The sequence below is a fragment of the Lotus japonicus genome, chromosome 6 (genome assembly GCF_012489685.1).
Source record: "Lotus japonicus ecotype B-129 chromosome 6, LjGifu_v1.2".
In the NCBI taxonomy this organism is placed as follows: Eukaryota; Viridiplantae; Streptophyta; class Magnoliopsida; order Fabales; family Fabaceae; genus Lotus; species Lotus japonicus.
The window spans coordinates 27,271,392-27,292,020 of record NC_080046.1 but is presented as its reverse complement, the minus strand read 5'-3'; the positions used below and the strand labels follow the sequence as shown (position 1 = coordinate 27,292,020).

Genomic DNA, 20,629 nt, shown 5'->3' with positions numbered 1-20,629 from the left:
TGTTCATATCAAAAGGTTAACTTGTAATCATCAAAACATAGAGTTGTACTACTAGATCAAAACTTGATCTTACAGAGTGGAGGGTGGCACCAATCCAGAAGCTGGCCAACTTAGAAGGAGAAGAAGAGCTCGTGGACAGAATGGAACCAACACAGAAGCTGAAGTGGAAGGTGGAACAAACCAAGAAGCTGGAGTGGAGGGTGGCACCAATCCAGAAGCTGGCCAACTTAGAAGGAGAAGAAGAGCTCGTGGACAGAATGGAAACAACACCCAAGCTGGGCAGTCTTCAACCAACACACAAGCTGAAACCAACACCCAAACTTCTAGGGTAAGGAAATCAAACACATATTATCATACATATTTGAGATTTTTTAACTAATTCAATTTCATGCTCTTTATAGCTTGATTCTTGGGAAATACCACCTGAAGTGTTACAGAGGTGGGATCAAGTCCTTGCAAGCATGGAGGTTGTTGAACCAGCTGCAGTTGCACCAGTTGCAGATCCAGGTGCAGGTGCACCAGTTGCAGATCCAGTATCTTCAACTGTTGAAGCTCCCATGGTTGCTCAAGATGGAATTGCAGGCCCAATAAATAAAAACATTATTGCTTCTCATAATACTTTAGGGATAGATGGAAGCCACTAGATGGATCACTGTTATTGTAGGGTCCCCTTGATTGTAACTTGATGATGTTATGCACAATGTTTGCTTTTTGATGATGTACTTTATGGGGTAGGGTTTTATTGGGGAAGGTAGTTGAAATGAATTTAAGACTTTGTTTAATGATGCACATGACCTTTTGTTTATGTAACTATTTGGCAGTGGTAGATGTTGGACCATTTTTGCACATTAGGGATGCTTCCATTGTTTTGAAATTGGTGCTTTTGCTTATATAAAATGATCATTTTGTCTTTAAGTGTCATTGGACAGGAAGAGAATCTCACAATCAACATGGGTTGATATCCTTTAATGTTTTTCATATTTTAAGCTTACCCTGAATTGTCAAATGCTATTGTCAAAAACTTGCAAGGGAAAAAACTTCATTAATTGTCAAGAAGATACAAAAAGATGGTACATATTAGGCTACTAGCATTAAGGATGGTACCAACAAATTACATATCCTATTACATATCACTGGGCATGTCCCGATTAGCTTTTGCTGGATATCCCATCACCCATATAGTCAGTACACATAACAACACAGCAACAACAATACACAATTTCTTGTAGAATCTTTCAACTTCAACCCTTTTCTGCAGCTTGGTAACCTTTTGCTTCAAGCTCGTGTTCCTTCTTAAACAACTCAACCTCAAGACGTAATATTTCACCATCTGTGCCATCTTCATCAAGCCATTTGAAATAATTGCAACCCATTTCAGTCTAAGGAGAGGAAACAAAACTAGGTCATAACAAATTAACCAAACAAAATAAAGGACAAGAAAAGTTGAGTAGACTGTCAAGATGAACAGAGGGTGAAAACGATAAGTGTCAAGAGAGGAGAGGATGAGAATAAAAGAGGAGGGAGCAAAAACCTTCCAATTCCTGCATCTCCAGAACCTTCTATTGGGGTTGTCTGGTTTATGCGACGTGTACATGACAACCGGAACTCCACAAGCACAGAATCGAGCTTGCGACACAGGGCCAGAACGGCGCGAGGAAGAGGATGAACTGCTTCTCATCTTCAGCTTGACAGAACGCTACGAAGTTGATGGCTGGAATGAGAGACCGATTCGAAGATGGATTGAAGAGAGGAAGAAGATTCGAAGATGGATTGAAGAGAGGAAGAAGATTCGAAGATGGGTTCAAGATGGATTGAAGAGAGGAAGAACCCTAGATTTCAATTTGGGGCTTTTTCAGACCATGTTCTTCAGTTGATGGGTTTTTATGGAGGGTCTACTTTACTTTTAATGTTTAAATTAGGGTGCAGATTATTTCATGTTTAGATTAAATTTGTTAAGTTTGTAATTGAGAAGAAGAAAAAAACGTCATTTTTAATTTTTACTAAAAAATAAATTCCAGGTCAACCTCATTTAATACGTGGCAATTCCACGTCCCCTCAGGTGATGGTATTTGGCAAGGACTGGCGGAGTTAAGGGTGGTTTGTTACGGAAAGTGTAATCGGAGGGATGGTTACTTTACTTTGAAAAAATTAGGGGGCAAACTCAAACTGTCCTCAATACACAGGGACCATAAACATATTTAACCCATAATAAAACAATCTATTGCTTTTATAAAATAATTATTTCTTCTATATTGAGAATGATCGTGCTTTGAGGGTAAGAATGAAATGTAAAATTTTAGGTGAAAGGTGAGCTGACTTTCTTATCATGTGTGAAGAGATTTAAAAAATGGGAATGGATAACCCAAATGGTCCGCGTCCGAAGAGGAATACACAGACTTTTTCAAATTCCTCAAAGAAAGAAAACTCTAACTTCCAGAGCGATTGTGGAGAATAGACCTCAGCGTTCTCCTCCTCTGTTAGAAAATGAAAAGGCTTGATCGTGATGGAAATCACTTTTCTTAAAGTATTTCAAGCACTCTTTGAATTTGTCTTAGAGTTTGGATGCAAGAATACCCAGGATAATCAGCCTTTAGATTCGAGTTTGCACAAGACTAATGAAAACTCGAAATGAGGCGAAGTGGTTTTCTGGAAAATCAGAGGATATGATTGTGTCTTGAATTCTGAACATGCACTATATTTATAAGCAAAACAGAACAATATATAAGGTTGTGACCCTTCATAAATTGTGTCTGTTACCAACAGATATGTCTGTTACCAACAGTCGCAAAATTCAAATTCAAAAACGAGCAAAACAAACAGATGTTACAGCAACCGCGTTGCCGTTGCCGTCGTGCTCAAGTGCCGCCTACAAGCCGCCACTAGCGCCTCTACAGCCACGCCCAGTGGCGACACCGGCGAGGGGTGGTGTGAGTGGATCATGTGACATAAAGTTTGGGACCACCAAACCATGCACATGTGACACTATATCCTCTCTTTGTCTCTTTATTGAATGGTTGACATTTAATGATATATAAATGCTTTGAAAAGTTGCTCCCCTTTCTATGTGGGACTTGTTTCAAATCCATTCAATGCAAAATCAACACACTTGTCATTTTGGAACACTATGTAATTAATACTACTAGAGTAATTATTACTACAGGATTGTTGTTCGCAATGGTCACTTCATTATCAAGAGGCATGACCTCACGATCATCATTAGAAGAAGAAGGCTTCTCATTTCGAGCAACCTTTTCCGGCCACAATTGGAACACCAGTTTGCAGCACTAATTAAGGGTTGATTCTCTATTGAGGTAGCAACAAAGTAAGAGGCATCAAGCTTTTCCAACTACCTCAGGTCAGGTAGAGCTTCTTGATAAATGAGTCTGACATCCTCACTTAAACAAGCACATAAAATGGATGTAAAAAATATGTGAAAGGAGAAAGAAAAATACATGCGTAATTCGCACCACGAAGTTATTCCAAGTTAAAGTCAATAAGAACCCAACACTTATAAAGGATCGTCCCTCTCTTCCACGATCTTCATCAAAGGTTCCTTTGATTGGAAACCCGTTAAGAATAGTTGATACTCCTTAACCAGATAACTCTCGACAGGAAAATTTAAATGCATCTTTGACCAGTAAATTGCGGACAAAACATGTTTGCCCGCCAAATCGCTTAAGAAGGGTGCGTCATTGACAACCTCAAGCTTCGGAAAGAATTCTTTCTTGTATGAGATATTTTCCTGCTGATATAAATCTGCCAAAGGTTGGAAGAAGCATAAATCGGGGACCACTTAGAGGCTTGCCCAACTCCTCTAAGTGGGAAAGCACGCGAAACAAATTGAAGAACAAAGGGCAGGAAGGTTCCAGACCAACATCATGCATGGTTAAAATCTGGAACGCCCTAACAAACGCATAGCCATTCATGTGAAGCTGAGACATACGAGGAACATATGATTTCCTCCAAATGATATAGGGTGAAAAGAGAGTGAAATGATAGATATGGTGTGTGACGTGATAAAAAGGTATAAGAGAGATAGAAAGAGAAAGTGGGTAAAAATAATTGAAGAGAAAATAAAGTGTAAATGAATAATAACAACTAGCGGACTTGTATTGCATTGAGGGGGGAGGGGGGGTCAATCTGACCCCATGAACAAAAAAAATAAATTGCACTTACCCCCTATATAATTTTTTTTTGTATTAATTTTTTTTGAACCCCCTAAAAATTTTAAATTATATTAGTAGAACAAGCTTTGCACTTATTTGCATCAAAGACTCACACTCACTTACTCTTCTCACTCTCTCACTCAATCACTCTGTCTTTCTTTCTCTCGTATACGGTGTACCCTAAGTCCTTCACAGGCTCCCACCCAACTACCCAAGCACCCACCAAGCCACCAAACCAGTCCACCGCGCCTCCCTCCTCGTCCTAGCTCGTCACGCCGCGCCTCCCACCCTCCACAGGTTGTTGTGCACTCGATGTATAATCTGCCTCAATTTTCCATACCAACACCCCTTTGACTTGTTTTTCCTTTTTCCATTCTCAAAAATCGATTTTCTTTTTATCTCTTTCACGGTTTTCTCCTTTATGGGTTTTGATCTTAATATTGAGTGAATTAAAACTATGAAAGTTGTGAAATAAATTGAGTTCTTAATTAATTGGATATTAATTGACCAATCTGAAGTATTATCATAGTATTAAACTATTAGAGCTCGTTTGGTGGTCAGGATAGGATATGATAGGATATAATATGTGAACATGATAACAACAGGATAGGATAAGAGCAGGATAGACTCTTATCATATCTTATGTTTGAGGTGCAAATGATAAGGACAAGACATGATAAGGAAATATAAATGTATCAAATTTATATTTGAATAAAAAATACATTTACCCATTGATCATTCTATTAAATTTAATTTTTTATACCTTTTCATGAATGAGTCTATATTTTAAAATAACTAAAATTAATTTAAATTTTATTAATTAGCCTATTTTATTGTTTTGAAGATATATAGCCTATATTTTAAATAAAATTATGCAATTAACCAATTATTTTCACTTAGTTGTGACATGTGATAATTAACAATAAAAGTTAACTGAATTAAGAATATTATTATTTCAAAAGTACTTTATATTTAAATTATAAACTATTATATAAGTAGATAAATAATTTTAAATAATAGGAAACGGAAATAGAAAATAAGTCTATTACTATTAAAAAATCAATATTTGTAACCAATTGATTTTCACTTAATTGTGACACGTGATAAATAAGAAAAATTAACTAAATATTATTAAAAATATTATTTTAAAAGTAATTTATATTTAAATTATAATATAAGTATATAAGTAATTTTTAAATAATAGGAGATGAAAATATTAAATTAGTCTATTGCTATTAATAAATCAATATTTGTAAGTGAGTAGTCTATTTTACTATTTATGAACAATAATTTTATTTATTTTTTATTTTAGTTAAATTAATATTTTTATATTTATTAATTAATATTATTATAAATTATAAATTATATAATATTAAAATAAATTAATTTGGAGTTAGGATACTCAAAGAAAATATATAACTGGTAACCTATCATGTTCTATCCTAGCTTCCCCCTTTAGGATAACTTTAACACATGATGGACATGATAGTATAGATGACATGAGAGTGTTATCTTATCCTGCTAGCGCAACAAACAACAGATTACAACAGTATATGATTACTATCCTGTCATATCCTATCATGTCCTGACCACCAAACGGGCCCTTAGTTTGTTGGATTTGGTATTTGATTTTTGACAGATGTGTAATTGTGATTGGTTTTATGCAGGTTGAATTCATCATTTGCTCGCTTCTTACTATTTTGGACTATTCCTGGTATAATTTATGTCTTGTATGTCATTATCTTTGTTGATCGTGATCAGTACTTTGATGAATATAGACGTTCTCTGTATGCACCAGCACAACAGTATACTAAGTGTCTTGTTACCTCCTTAATCAGTCGCAACTTTAATAAGTACCAACTGCTATGAATATTGTGAAGAATAGACTGCGTAACCGAATTGGAGATACATGAATGAGGGATTGTTTAGTTACTTCTATTAAGAGTGATGTATTCAATAACATTGTGTAACACCCCGATTTCGGTGGCGTCACTTTAGTAACCAAAAACAAGTAAAGCGGAAAAGCAGGTATTTTTTTTCATTTTGTTTAAATAAAAAGACTTGTCGAAATAAAGACTCAACCCAATCGCGATTAACAGCGACTAACATACGATATATGTACAGCCCTCGCTGCAACTAAAACATCGTCACGGGTGCCCTCAAGTGACGGGAAGTAACATCAAGTAACTAAAAGTATTGCCCAACGGCAAACAAGTGCGACCCATAGCCAGAGTCATAAGTTTTATAAATACAGTCCTCCAAGAAAGTAAGTCAGTCCAAAACGGCCTCCAAAGGACTTCCTACATCCGACAAACTCCCTGTGATCCTCATGGAAGAGAACCACACAAAAAGCTAATAGTCGGGGACCTACCCTGTCCCACAATAAGAAATGACAATCAGAGCTATGACAACGACACCCGATATACTACACCCCTAACATCGACCCTCATCCGATCCTGCATGAAGTCCGGGTCCACGCCGAAGGCTCAGTAGTAGTCATTTCGCTCCGGGTCTTCCCCGAACGACGAAGCATCACAAAACAATCCGTCAACGGCATCTGACAAAAAGGGCATACATAGCCCCCCAAACACAGGTAGCACGCGCAAGGGTCAACTTACAGAATATAGTATAGAGAATACAAGACAACAGGTAAAGTATAAGGGGTATATATATATGTTGTATGTATACATATAAGTTATGCATTGTCTACCCTAAGATTTATACATAACATGTTATCAAATCTCTAATACAATTCAATCATCTAAACACATAACGATGTTTATCAACATTAAATCATCAAAACACATAACGATGTTTATCAACATTAAATCATCAAAACACATAACGATGTTTATCAACATCAAATCATCAAGATCTCAACAAATATAGTTAGAGTGCATGATATGTCAATGCAACGTCAATTCAAAAGGTTCCGGAAGAAGTAGGCTGGGCACGATCGAGTCGGTCCTAACACTGACATTGTGTCGACCATAACCCTCGGGTATCACTTACAACCTTGACATAGCCGGATCAGTCCTAACCCTGTGGGTCGACTTTTCCCTCCGCTATACCTGACATCAGCAGGTCGATCCTAACCATACGGTCGATCATATCCCCCATCGAATGCCCGAGTTACCCGAAGGCATGCTGTACCCGAAGGCATATACTGTACCCGAAGGTATATACTGTACCCGAAGGCATATACTGTACCCGAAGGTATATACTGTTTCTGCGACAAAAGACAGATAACTATAAAAAGAGTGCAAACACCCTTGATGACTTCTTGAGTCATCTGACTCATCAAATTTCGATGGTCAAAAACTGCTCAGCGAGCGAAAGAGTATAAGCATACTCCGAAACTTATGAGCTTCCCTAAAACTTCGATTCGGCAAAACTAATATCCAAATCCTAGAATTTCATTTGAGATCATTAACATTTAATTAAAAGAGTTTGAATGTTGTTTAAAGCATTATGGAATTTCTCATAAAAATATTTTCTTTCTAAAACTATAAGTTCAAAAGATCCCGATATCCCCAAAATCTCATGAGAAGGTCTTGAAACCACAAAAGAAGACAAGAGTCTGAACCTCAGTTTGTCTTGTCGAGATAAACCCTTAAGAATTCACCACCAACGGGGCATAACTAACCGTTATTCCTCACATTTTGGTAGTCCACGAATAAACGATATAAATTGCACCATATGGTCAGCATATTCCAATAATAATTGCATGTTCCAAAATAATGTGCACAAGTATTCACATAGCCTAAGATTAACCATTTAACCACTTAGCAAGTATGGCTGTGAATCAAGTAATTGGGGTAAAACATAACCCTGTCCTATCTACTAGGAAGCAGTAAGACGGAAACCAGTAAACGGCCGAAGCCTCTCAGAAAAAGGAGACACACGCCTCATATTAGTTTCACACGGCCGAAGCCTCAAAACATTTTCTCCAGTCAAAGCGATAAAGAAACATAAATAAGCAAGTCGAAGTTATCGACGCCTAAAGCATTAGCTAGCAGTGTAAGTTGCCCTCACCTTAGCCAATTCTCATACTAACTGCAATTTCAATCGCAACACATCTTTGCTTTCCCGTGCCGGTTCGCTTCCTTTTATTCTTTAGCTTCGTCGTCAAGCGCTCCCGTCATCCGTACCCTTCATGAGTACACATAATGTCATTACTATTTGAGTTAACCTACTGACTTAAAGTCTAAACTATGACTTCAGGCATTTGACTCGAAGCGAACGTATGTTAAACCTAATCCCCATAATGGTTATAACCCATTAGGATCAATTTCAGAAATAAAAACATGTCGTATTAATGACAACAAACAATAACACAATTTAAGATGCTTCAAAAGCTTTTGACTTACTGAAACGATTTTAAAACCAAATCATATACCTTTGCTAAAGTAGAAAAGTTCACATTACGAACACTTATTCTATAACACTCCAAAAACTCGTTTAACTTACAAAACCTTTCGCAATCGCTCTTTAACGAATAAATGTGCATAAAGGCTCAAACGTTCTTGATTATCATAACGAATAACGTGTGTAAGTAAGCTTCAAAAGATGTTTTCCTACTCCAAACATTGTAATATAATTTTGAAATGAAAGTTTTTCTCAAACTTTTCCATAAACAACGCTTTTCGCTTGAAATAAGTGATTTTGTCAAACGATTATAAACTGTACAGCGACTTTGGATAATTTTTAAATAGGTCAAATAAACTCCGAAAAATATAATCTTTTTATCCTGGCTTCATCTACAGGTTTTGTAAATCCTCATAAATTTTCAAGTACAAATTCGAAGTACAAAATTCAGGAAAAATCAAATACTACAGCAATGCGTGAGAAACAGGACAGCTTAACCCGTGCCCACTAAAATGCATATAACTTGAGCTAGAGAAATCGAAATTACATGAAACCAGTGGCAAAAGTTTGCTAACAGAAAATGCTACAATTTTTATGAAGAACACAGTCCGAAAATCTGAACCGAAACACACGAATTTGGCAGAACAGAGGCTACTACAATCACAAGACAACAGCAGCATAAACTTCTCCTAATCTAATATCGAACCCATGCTCATCCAGAGGTAATCAAAACATAAACAACAGAACTAACTAGAGATTAACCATCTCCAATGCCCTTACATTTTCAAAAACATTTTCAGCCCCTACAAGAATTAAAACGATACCCAAAACAGAAAAATATATCCTTTTCTACCTTAAGCCTCATGGCTAAGGTTCTGTATTGCTTCTTCATCCTCTCTAACAGCAGCTTCTGCCTTCCTCTGAGGACCGTCAAGCTCTGAGCAACAGTGGTGTATAACACATATTGGGAAATTAGAAGTTGATAGAGGGAAAAGGAATTAGGGTTTTGAAAAGGGAAAAGCAGAAATTGGAAGGAAGGACTAATCTCTTACCCAAAATTGATAATCAATTCAGCAAGAGGAGGAGGAGAGCTTCCTGGTTCTGAGTTCAGTGACATCTCCGGCGAAGGTTAGTCGGAGAAGACGGTGGTCACGGTGGCCGGCGGCGGTTCCCGGCGAAGGTTGTCGGAATCAGAAATTTCTTAAGGGGTTTTGCAACGCATGTCGAGGGGAGTTCCATGGTGTGGTTGCTTTCTCCAAAAACTCATTGGTTCGCCGGAGATCGGAGTTGGAAGGTGGCGGTTTTTAGGGTTTCGTTTTCTCTCTTGTCCTTGCGTTGGTGGCGCCGTTCATGGCGCTGGGAGTGGGTGATGGCGGTTGTGGCCGCCATGCTTGCTGGAGAACTGAGGAGAGGCGGCGGCGGTCACCTATGGTGGTGGTGCGTTCGCGGTGAAGAGGCATGGAAGTTGTGGTTCGCGTGAGCAGAGGAGAAGGCTCGCTGTGGTGGCGGCTTGGCCTTGGGTGGCGGCGGCCATGAGAGGAGAAGGAGGTAGTGTGTGGCTTAGGGTTGCAGAGGAAAATGGAGGAGAAGAAAAATGGAGAAGAAGAAGAAAGTGAGAGGGAGATGTCGAGAGTGGAAGGGGAGAGAGCGTGAATGAGAGTGAATTGGGGGAGAGGGAGCATTGAATTCTGATTGGTGGGGTGGGGCCCACGTGGAGAGAGAAAGATATAGTGGAAATTTGAAATTTGAATGAGTGGTTGGAAATAGAGATGTTGAGTTGGAAAGATAAGAATGAATTAATTTGGTGGTTGAGGTGAGAAAAGAATAAAGGATAATCCTTTATGATAGGTTATCACAAGTAAATAACAAAGGTGACATGTTAGAGCAGGTTATCACTTCATAAAAGGGAGAGATAATTAAAAAACAGAAATTATTAAAATTAAAAATAAAATATTACACTCAAAAATAATTATAATTAAATCCTTACTTTTAAATAACTCTATAAAAAACAGAAATTCCCTCCCTCTTCTATTAATATGTGCGATTTAGGCCCTTCCGTTAGTTAGCCGTCCAATTACTAACGGCGGTTGCTATTTTCACCCTCCCTTTTACTAACCACACCCCCATATCAGAAATAAAAATAAAAATAAAATAAAAAAATGGAGGTAAATCGCACAAAGGTGAAAGATCAGGGGGCAAAAGTGCAATTAAGCCAAAAAATAAATTAAATAAATTAAATAAATTAAATACAATTAATAGAAAATAAAAAAAACTGAAAAAAATATTTTTATAAAAATCAAAGAAAAAATAATAAAATAAATGAAATAAGTTAAATACAAATAATAGAAAATGAAAAAACATTTTTATAAAATCAAAAAAAAAACTGAAAAAAATATTTTTATAAAAATCAAAGAAAAAAATGTTTTTATAAAATCAAAGAAAATAAAATATTTTTTTAATTGAATATAGAAATTTAAAAATAAAATAAAAGAATAATTATTTTTAATTTAGTGTAGGTGGTGCAAATAGAAACAAATTCTTCTTTTATTTTATTTTTAAATTTCTATCTTCAATTAAAAAAAATATGTTATTTTCTTTGATTTTATAAAAACATTTTTTTCTTTGATTTTTATAAAAAAATTCAGTTTTTTCTTTGATTTTATAAAAATATTTTTTCATTTTCTATTAATTGTATTTAACTTATTTCATTTATTTTATTATTTTTTCTTTGATTTTTATAAAAATATTTTTTCAGTTTTTTTAATTTATAATTTTTTTTATTTTCTATTAATTTTATTTAATTTATTTCGTTTATTTTTTATTTTTTTATTTTTATTTCTGATAAGGGGGTGTGGTTAGTAAAAGGGGGGTGAAAATAGCAACCACCGTTAGCAATTGGACGGCTAACTAACGGAAGGGCCTAAATCACACGTATTAATAGAAGAGGGAGGGAATTCGCTCATTTTAAAGATGAGGGAGGTAAATCGCACAAAGGTGAAAGATCAGGGAGCAAAAGTGCAATTAAGCCATAATAAATATAAACACGCGATTAAATGATTGTAAGGAAAATATTCCTTAAGGTATTTCCCGCCGTCGTGGCGCGAATAATATATCAATAACAGATAATTAATAACAAAATACTCGTTGTCATAAATTAAGGAAATTAAATAATAAACGTTCTATTAAATTTTGGGTCTTACACATTGACTCTGAGCTCATTGTTCAACGATTTTAGAATATGGAATCACGTAAAGGAAAACTGTGACTTGTATAATTTCTGATGTATAAACATATTAAAGTTGTTTTTAATTATATTTTTACGGATGTGCTCATTTGAAAAATTTGAGCCCCTAACCCCGGGTCTTATCCGCCACTCATAATAACTCATCAATATTATATTTGCAAAAAAGTTCGCTGAAAGTTGATTTGCGGCGGTTTCCCGCTAAACACTTTTTTTTATTAAACTCTTCGTATTTAGTAACTTTTTTTAAAGCAGCACAAGAAGGAATAATTATATATTCACACTTCATTTTTGAGGTAGAGGAAAAGAGAGATAAGAAGAAAATGGAGAAAAAATAGAGATGTGACAAGTGATTTGATTGATAAAAAAAAAATAGAAAATAAAGGTGGAAAATAGGTGAAGAGGTGTGTACACTATATATCATAACTCCACAAGAAGTGCCAAATTTGAAATGAATGTCAAATCTTTTTCCTTTAAAATGTGTCAAATTTGGTGGGGAGAACTCATTTGTCTCTCGATGATAGAAACAATACTAGGCATCATCATTCATCCAGCGGTGGCACTGTCACCATTAACATTTAACAGGCATACATGCAATTGTTTCTTTCCACCGTAAGAAAACACATTCATGCATGCAATTTTACCATAATTTAATTTCTATGTTGCCGCATATTAAATATATATGTACTTTGGATAAGATTAATTCAACAGGTTAAACTTGGAACTCTTTGACAATCCAACTTATTGTTTGTTTTCCTATCATAACCTTTAATTTAATAATGTTCACTAATTATAATGTTGTTCCTTTGAAATTATTTTGTACTTAATTATAATAATATTAATTTGTTGACTTTTATAAAAAAATATAACAAGAATTCACTTATTATATATATAGGGTTATCTAAATAACTCATGATAAAATTTGGGTTAAATAACCTATCATCCAATCACATTTGAGACAAGTGATTTGGAATTTCTATATATTATTTATTAATTTATTTCCAACTCATTTATCTCTAATGTGATTGGATGCTGGGTTATTTAACCCAAACTTTATCATGAGTCATTTAGACAATCCCTATATATAATTAAGAGCAAATTACTCTATTCTCCCTTAAGAGAATCATGAATTACACTTCACTCCCCTTTATTTCAAAACCTGCATTTTTCTCTTATTGGGAAAAGTTTAAATTACACTTCCTCCTCCTCTTAATTCAAAATATGCATTCCACTAAGATATGGTTTACTTTAAATGAATTTTTAATGACTTAAATAATTGCGGACGAGCCTTCAGATAAAAAAATTATTTTCTTTACAACTATCAATGTTATGATTAACTAATTTTAAACACAAACATTTTTTAGTTATTTTACCGCCTTTTGAACACCATCTAGAATACTAATTATTTCATCTTAAAAATTCCCTAATATAATTGATGGTAGAAAATTAAAACTATGAGTTAAATATGTACGGTTATAATCCTGTAAAATATGAGTGAATTAAATTGATCACTTTAAAAAAAATTCATAGTTTTTAGTCTTTAATATTAATGAAATGAGTGAAGCTTGTTACTGGGTTCATTTTGTGGCAGTCTAAACCACTTTTAATACTAAGAATAAATTATTTGTGACGGGTAAAAATCGCCACTAATACATAAAACTGCCACGAAAAATACGACAAAGACTAAATTCACATATATTTCACTAATGTTGTGAACTAAAAGCTATAGAATATTATTGAGAGACCAGATTCAATTTACTCATATTTCACAGGATTGAAAACATATTTAACCCAAAATCTATATATTAATGATAATAAAATCATAAATAAAAGAAATAAAATACACATAAAATTAAAGTCTATTTGTAATAAAAGTTATAAAACGGACTTAAGTGTAATATATATCTTTAAGGGGAGTAATATATGTAGGTGAGGATAGTGCTTCTCGGAGAGATTGTAAGTTTTGAAATAAGATGAGAGAAGAGTATAATTTAAACTTAGGTTAGGAGAGTGGAGAGTTATTTACTCTGTATATAATTAACTTGATAACAACACACCACACATATATGTTATTCATGTATATATTAATCATAGGCTTAAATAACCTTTTGGTCCTTGAAATTGTAAAGGAAATTAAATTGAGTTCCTAAAAAATTTTCGCATCAAATTAGATCCCTTGAAATTTTAAAGGTGTATATTAGAAAATTAAAGTTTTTACTATTCACTAAAATATTTAGCAAATTAAAAAGAGGTTACCTCAAAGGTAAAGTAAACATACAAATTCAAAACATACCAAACAAACAATCAGATAAGAAAAAACATATAAATCAAAGTAAAATCTAAGAAGTATGAAATATGAAAAAGTACCCAAGACATCAAAAAATGAATTACTATAATTCAATTATAGCTATTCTGCCAAAATATTAAAAAATATGTCGCACTTTCCTTGGGCTTATGAACATATGGAACACAAAGCCAACAAAATGTCAAAAAATTTCAAAGAGAAAGCAAAAGTACTCATAATAGTGAAACGGGAAGATGAAAATTTATATGTGAAATGTAAAGCTAAAATATAAAAAGAGCACATAATCAATTTCCTGCAAACAAACTCACCTCTCCATCCATCTCACAAATACATTCTTTTCCAACCCCGCCTCTCAATGTATCTAACCTTTTGATTGAGCAACAATGACCAAATATCCTTCAAACTCTCCTGCAATCAATTTGTAAAAGGGATTTAGAAATCATTAGTCTAATAAAAAAAAGAGGTAAAGAAGAGATTAGAACAATTGATCAACTTACTCTTACAATATATCTCACCATGAGAAGATAGAGATGAAATTGAGTGAGCCTTTGAAACCGACGACGACATAGAAGAGGTTCAAGAAACAAAACTTGATAAATAAACATATTTTTAAAGATAAAAAGAGAGTAAATATAAATATACATGATTGAAAAAATATATTTATTTGATATGAAAATATTCATTTTTTCATTATACGCACTTGAAAACCAATATAATATTAATCACACAATAAAGAAAAAGAAATCAAATGTATTTTAGAAAGAAAAAAAATAATGTTGTAAAAAAAATCTAATATTTCATCTTTAATCTGAATAATTATGAATATTTTTATTAAAAATTTCGAAAATTAAAAAATTAAAAAAATAGTGATCATGAAAATTGAAAAAATATATTTATTTGACATACAAATATTCATTTGCTCATTATACTCACTTGAAAACCAATATAATATTAATCACACAATAAAGAAAAAGAAATAAGATTTAATAGTTGATAGTTGACTCAATATATGTTTTTTTATATATGCTTTTCTTTTTTCACGGATTTGTTTTTCTTAAAACAAATATGTATTTCAAAGTCAAAAAAAAAACAAAATTATGTATTTGAAAAACAAAATTTGTATATTTTTTTGGGTTCGTATATAATTTTGTAGATTTAATATTTTTTTCATTAATATTTGTTTTAATATGTACAAATATTTTCAGATTTAATATTTGTTATGTATTCAAAGTTAAGAAAAAATATTTGTTTTTTCAATGCAGATTTAATATATTGAATGGATTTGTAAAAAAATCTTTATTTATTTTTTTAATGCAGATTTAATATTGAAAAATCTTTATTTTGTTTATGCAGATCTAATATTGAAAAACATGCAGATTATTTGTTTTTAACAAAATCTTTATTTTGTTTATGCAGATTTAATATTGAAAAACATGCAGATTTAATATTGAAAAATAAAATTTGTATATTTTTTATTGGGATGATATGAGGGTGACACGTGGCAAAACCTTCTAGAAAAAAAACCTTCCTTTAGTATATATTTAATTTAATATTGAAAAATCTTTATTTTGTTTATGCAGATTTAATATTGAAAAACATGCAGATTATTTGTTTTTAACAAAATCTTTATTTTGTTTATGCAGATTTAATATTGAAAAACATGCAGATTTAATATTGAAAAATAAAATTTGTATATTTTTTATTGGGATGATATGAGGGTGACACGTGGCAAAACCTTCTAGAAAAAAACCTTCCTTTAGTATATTATATAGATATAGATTACCAGGGTGTGGCATGCGTTCAGCGTTTTTATTCCGGTTGAACCAAAATACCAAAAAGCCCAATAGCATCTTAGTCGACCTAAAATACTTGTCGGGCAAGAAAATGTACGTTATAAGAATGAGCGAAAGAACACCACATCCGCCGAATGATCGCACGACGACCTGGAGCAAAACATATGAGCAAGGAGGCCTAATGTCAACTTTGCGATCGAGAGGTTCTTCTCAAAGGCCTCTCATGAACTTACAGAGATAATGACAAATAATCGTAAGTGTATAAATACAAGTGTGATCGTTCGTTTACTTTAACACACTATTTATTCTTACAATCTCCAAGTTCTTTCTAGACCCCAAGATTCTCTCCTAGACTTCTAGCTCTCTTCACTGACTTGAGCGTCAGAATATCTTCTGCAGGTATCCCTTCCCATCATGGTCAAGCAGCTCCGCTTGAAAGAAACCTCTTAATCAAGGTCTCGAGTTCAAGTCCTATGATAGGAAAAAACTCCGCTTAAGAGAGTTAACATCACCATGATGAACATGACTCTGGCTCGACCAAAATCGTCTCGCATGGATGTTATCTGCGAATAAAAAATAAAATATCTCAATCATATGCATCAATCACACACACATAGAGTTCTATTGTGGAAGTGGTGATGATGTGGTGAAATGTAGTAGATGCTATATAGAGTAGATGTTTCTAGAATAAGCGTAGAATAACCAAACCCAAACCAGAGCATAATCGCGCGTGTCATTGCCAAGGAATAACAAAGAAAACCGCGCAAACGAAGAAGGAAGAGGAAGAACCAGAAACAGATAACAAAAGGAAGAAGAAGAAGAAGAAGAAGAAGAAGAAGAAGAAGAAGAAGAAGAAGAAGAAGGTGAGTTCACCAACGCACTACAAAGAAAAAAATGGCGGAGAAATTGGCCCCCGAAAAGCGTCACATCTTCCTCCACAACGGTACCTTTTCCATTTCCCCCATCTCTCAATTTCGTTCTGTTATTGTTCAACACAATCCAAATCAAACGAACCCATTTTTGTTGATTTAGGTCAAAAAGTGTTCGAGTGGGATCAAACCCTAGATGAAATCAATATTTACACCAATCTTCCTCCCAATGTTCATTCCAAGCAATTCTACTATAAGATTCAGTCCAAGCACATCGAACTTGGAATCAAAGGCAATCCTCCGTATCTCAACGTAAACCCTAATTTCCCAATTCTTTGTATCCATTTTCGTTTCTTATTTGTCTCTTTTTGCCCCTTTTAACTTATTGTATTTATTTGTTTGTGGGTAATTTCACAGCATGATTTTACTAGCCCGGTGAAGACAGATTCTTCATTTTGGACCTTAGGTAAAGGTTTATATTTTCGTTTGTTTTTGCTTTTTTGGAGGGTGTAAATTGTTCCATGTAAAATATTTTCCTTTTTATGACATTAACTTAGTATTGGAATCAACTGGGTAGGATTTGTTTTTCCTAAGAAGATAAATTTGTGTCGTTTATTCGGCCTTGGTTCGGTTAAGTTGGTTGGTTGATGCTGATATTGGGAATTTGATATTGCAGAGGATGATATAATGCACGTCACGCTGCAAAAGAGAGACAAGGGTCAGACATGGGCTTCTCCCATATTAGGTCAGGGTCAGCTGGATGCTTACACTACTGATATTGAACAGAAGCGCCTCATGCTTCAGAGATTTCAGGAGGAGGTGATTTTTTACTTTCACTGAAATCCCTTTTCATAGGCTGGAGTTCAGTAGTTGATTAATTTGCATTTATGAAATGATATATCTAGCATATGCTTCTCCGCTTCCTTTGATCATTTGATGTAATGGTTTGATCTGCTTATATTAGAGTCCTCTCATTTTCAGTTTGATACTTGATAGTCATCCTCTTTCCTATTTATTGTTCTCCAGTTCATCTTTACCTTCCCATTCTGTTTTGTATGTTTAAAGAGAGCATCAATCTATCATTTGAAGTCACGTAAATCCATAGTCGAAGCATTTTTAACCCTGATATGTTCAGCTGTCTATCATTGGAATACAAAGTGTATTGACTGTTGCCAATTGATGTGAAAGTTCATCAGTTGATTGATAATTTGGTCCCAGACTGATTATGTTATGGATTATTAGCATTTCAGTCTTTTGCTTGAGTATTTGCTTCCTGCCATTCCAACCCGTTCTTTCTCCCTAGTCTCCTAACTTTTATGATAATTTAATCACCTATTACTAGTGTTTTGGATTATCAGCATCTTGCTTGAGTATTTTCTTCTTGCCATTCTAATCCATTCTTCTCCCTTAGTTCCTTGAATTTTGTGATAATTTAATCGCCTGTTACTAGTGCTTTTTCTAATTGTTCTGTGAGCCTCAAATTTTGATTGTGCCAATATATCAAAACTCAAAAGGCCTAAATTTTGTTTGTTCTTGAAGTTTACATTTTTTCCTGTATTGCATATATAGAAAATCCGTTTCATCTGTTACCTTACTACTAGCATTAAGCTGCAATTACTGATGTGTATCCTGAAATTTCAATTCTAATGGTTTGATCTGACTAATGTTTAAAGTTGTCCTGGTTATAACACTGCTATGTATTCTACATGCAGATGAAACATAATTAATATCTTCCTGAGTGTTTCTTATCCCCATACTTGTCCTTTATATGTCTATGGATACATGGGGGAAGGGGGTGGTTCTTTTATTGTGATACTGAGGGTTACTTTAAAGTTTAAAACTGGAATAGCTGCTAAAAATTAAATTCCCCTACTCCTTTTTTTGGTAGATGTTATTTTTTGCTTAAATTGTGTATAACATTGACAAGAGGATCTGATGATTAGAAGGTATAGAACTTTCCATTACCACACTAATTACTTGTGGTGTGGGTAGAAGCAAGTCATGTTGAGATGAAAATTTTGCTTATTAAGAGTTTAAGAGTACCTGCACTTGAGGCTGTATTACAAGTTGATCTACTCTCCCATTTTGTTGTTCGTTTGGTCTCACCAACTAATGTCAACCTGCCTTGATTAGTGAGCAGGGTTGAAGTAATAGCGAACTTGCCATTCTGTTCCTATTAGACTTTTGAATGATATTCTTAAACTTATGTTCCCATTAGACTTTTGTTGGATATTCTTAAACTTAGTAGCGGATAATTTCATTATTTGATGCATAGTTAGATTTTGATTTGCGTACTGGGTTACTTGAGACTATTATCAATTGATCTTTTGGTTTTGACCACAACTGAAATTGTTCACCCTTTCTGTTGGATTTTGAACCCTCCCTAGGAAAAAAAAGTTTGATGTTGTGTTGTAAAACTTGTAATAGATGTTGCCGGTCTAAAACATATCCACGGAAAAAGATAAGGGAAACTGGCAAATTTCTTAACTGTTTGGGGTAACAGATAAAAGATTGTGTTAGATTCTCTAATAATAACCATGAAACATGTTTCGATGTTTAGGTTTAACTTTAAGTGGGATGATAATCTTTCTGCTTCCACGATTCCTCACGATTATGTTGTGCCTCGTGCAGAATCCAGGTTTTGATTTTTCACAAGCTCAATTCAGTGGAAACTGTCCTGATCCAAGGACCTTCATGGGTGGAATCCGATCAGATTGATCTTTGCTGCAGTAGTTTGTATTTGCCTGCTGTAAGATTACAATAAGATAGTGAATAATTTGTGTAATCACATTATTCGCACTTATTTTAATTTATGCAGTCCATGTAATGAATGAGGTATTGACACCCTGTGGTATTTTTTAATCTGTCTGCTGCCCCGCCCCTGGCTTCCTAATTATGTATAGCATTCTAGCAAGACATGTCTTAGCCGTTCATATTTTGAAATATGATGTTCAGTGGCGGAGGGACAGGGGTGACTTACCCCTGCTTATGGATTTTAGGAAAATCTCAACCAAAAAAATTTGAAGCAGATCCACAGTACAGAGTTATCTGGTTTGCAAGAGTTTTGAAAAGTCTGGAATTCGTTTCTTGCTCTGTATATACATCTCTGTTCTTTAGCTTGGCTGGTTGGCTCTTGTTTTGCTGGTGTGATGGGACCTTTGGCTCTGTTTCTCGCGGTTTCTATGCTTTGGGTTTGCTGGTGTTGTTACTGGTCGAGATTAACCTAAGTCTTGCCCACTTTTGTTCTCTTTCCCCCTTTTTTTCTTTCCTCTGTAATGGCGTTTTGCTCTGTTTTTCTTTCTGTTGCATGCAATTTTTACAGAAACCAGAAACTAGATCTGATGGATAGATGAACGGTGCACAAAATCTATTGAGACAATTTAGGGTTACCCACCTAATTCGTATAATGGAAATGGGCCCGTAAAAAGTTCTTTTTGTTACTATACCTCTATTTGGGTCACAATGTAATTCTTTTCAAGTTGATATTCAGTGACCAAAAAAAAAGTTGATCTGTGCTCGTTGGAGCAAAACCAAAAGAATTATTTTTTACAAAATGATTGACACTAATTGCTCGTTTTTTTTAAAGAATTCCTAGTTGGTTTCGAATAAACTATATATATAATAAGTAGGGGTGCAAATAAGCTAGGCCGCCCAACAAGGGCTTCTGGCTTGGCTCGTCAGAGGTGGACTGGGCGAGACCCCAGTGTCCCTCGCCCAGGGGCATTTGGCCTTAGGCGGGGAGCGCGCCAGGGACTTGGGCCTCTCTCCCCGAGGCCCAACTGTCTCATTAAGATACATTAGTAGTGCCAAGTCCAACTCCACACCTATAAATAGGGGACGGTTACCAATTGTAAGGGACTCTTGGCTCATTTGAGAAATATTCATAT

The 20,629-nt window shown here is 34.4% G+C and overlaps 1 protein-coding gene and 2 long non-coding RNA genes across 5 annotated transcripts; 1 reads left to right on the top strand and 2 right to left on the bottom strand.

The window, feature by feature from the left end:
* Positions 1–1,022: 1,022 nt before the first annotated feature.
* LOC130723938 (uncharacterized) lies at positions 1,023–4,936 on the bottom strand. The gene is made up of 2 exons (XR_009014397.1): positions 1,532–4,936; positions 1,023–1,379 (listed from the first exon to the last, which is right to left on the bottom strand). It is a non-coding gene; the product is annotated as an uncharacterized LOC130723938 (long non-coding RNA).
* A 1,136-nt stretch (positions 4,937–6,072) lies between these two features.
* On the bottom strand, positions 6,073–10,742 carry LOC130723935 (uncharacterized). Of its 2 annotated transcripts, XR_009014395.1 has the most exons (4): positions 9,587–10,204; positions 9,388–9,471; positions 8,202–8,318; positions 6,073–6,723 (listed from the first exon to the last, which is right to left on the bottom strand). It is a non-coding gene; the product is annotated as an uncharacterized LOC130723935 (long non-coding RNA). The 2 variants fall into 2 exon arrangements; XR_009014394.1 differs by lacking the exons at positions 6,073–6,723; positions 8,202–8,318 and having other exon boundaries at positions 9,012–9,471; positions 9,587–10,742.
* A 5,783-nt stretch (positions 10,743–16,525) lies between these two features.
* On the top strand, positions 16,526–19,635 carry LOC130726745 (uncharacterized). 2 transcript variants are annotated; one of them, XM_057578049.1, is made up of 6 exons: positions 16,526–16,703; positions 16,737–16,816; positions 16,906–17,054; positions 17,160–17,208; positions 17,419–17,561; positions 19,374–19,635. In XM_057578049.1, the coding sequence occupies exons 2-6, from the start codon at positions 16,768–16,770 to the stop codon at positions 19,458–19,460; spliced, it is 477 nt and encodes a 158-aa protein (XP_057434032.1). In that variant the 5' UTR covers positions 16,526–16,703; positions 16,737–16,767; the 3' UTR covers positions 19,461–19,635. The 2 variants fall into 2 exon arrangements, with proteins under 2 accessions (XP_057434032.1, XP_057434031.1); XM_057578048.1 differs by having other exon boundaries at positions 16,532–16,816.
* Positions 19,636–20,629: the final 994 nt, after the last annotated feature.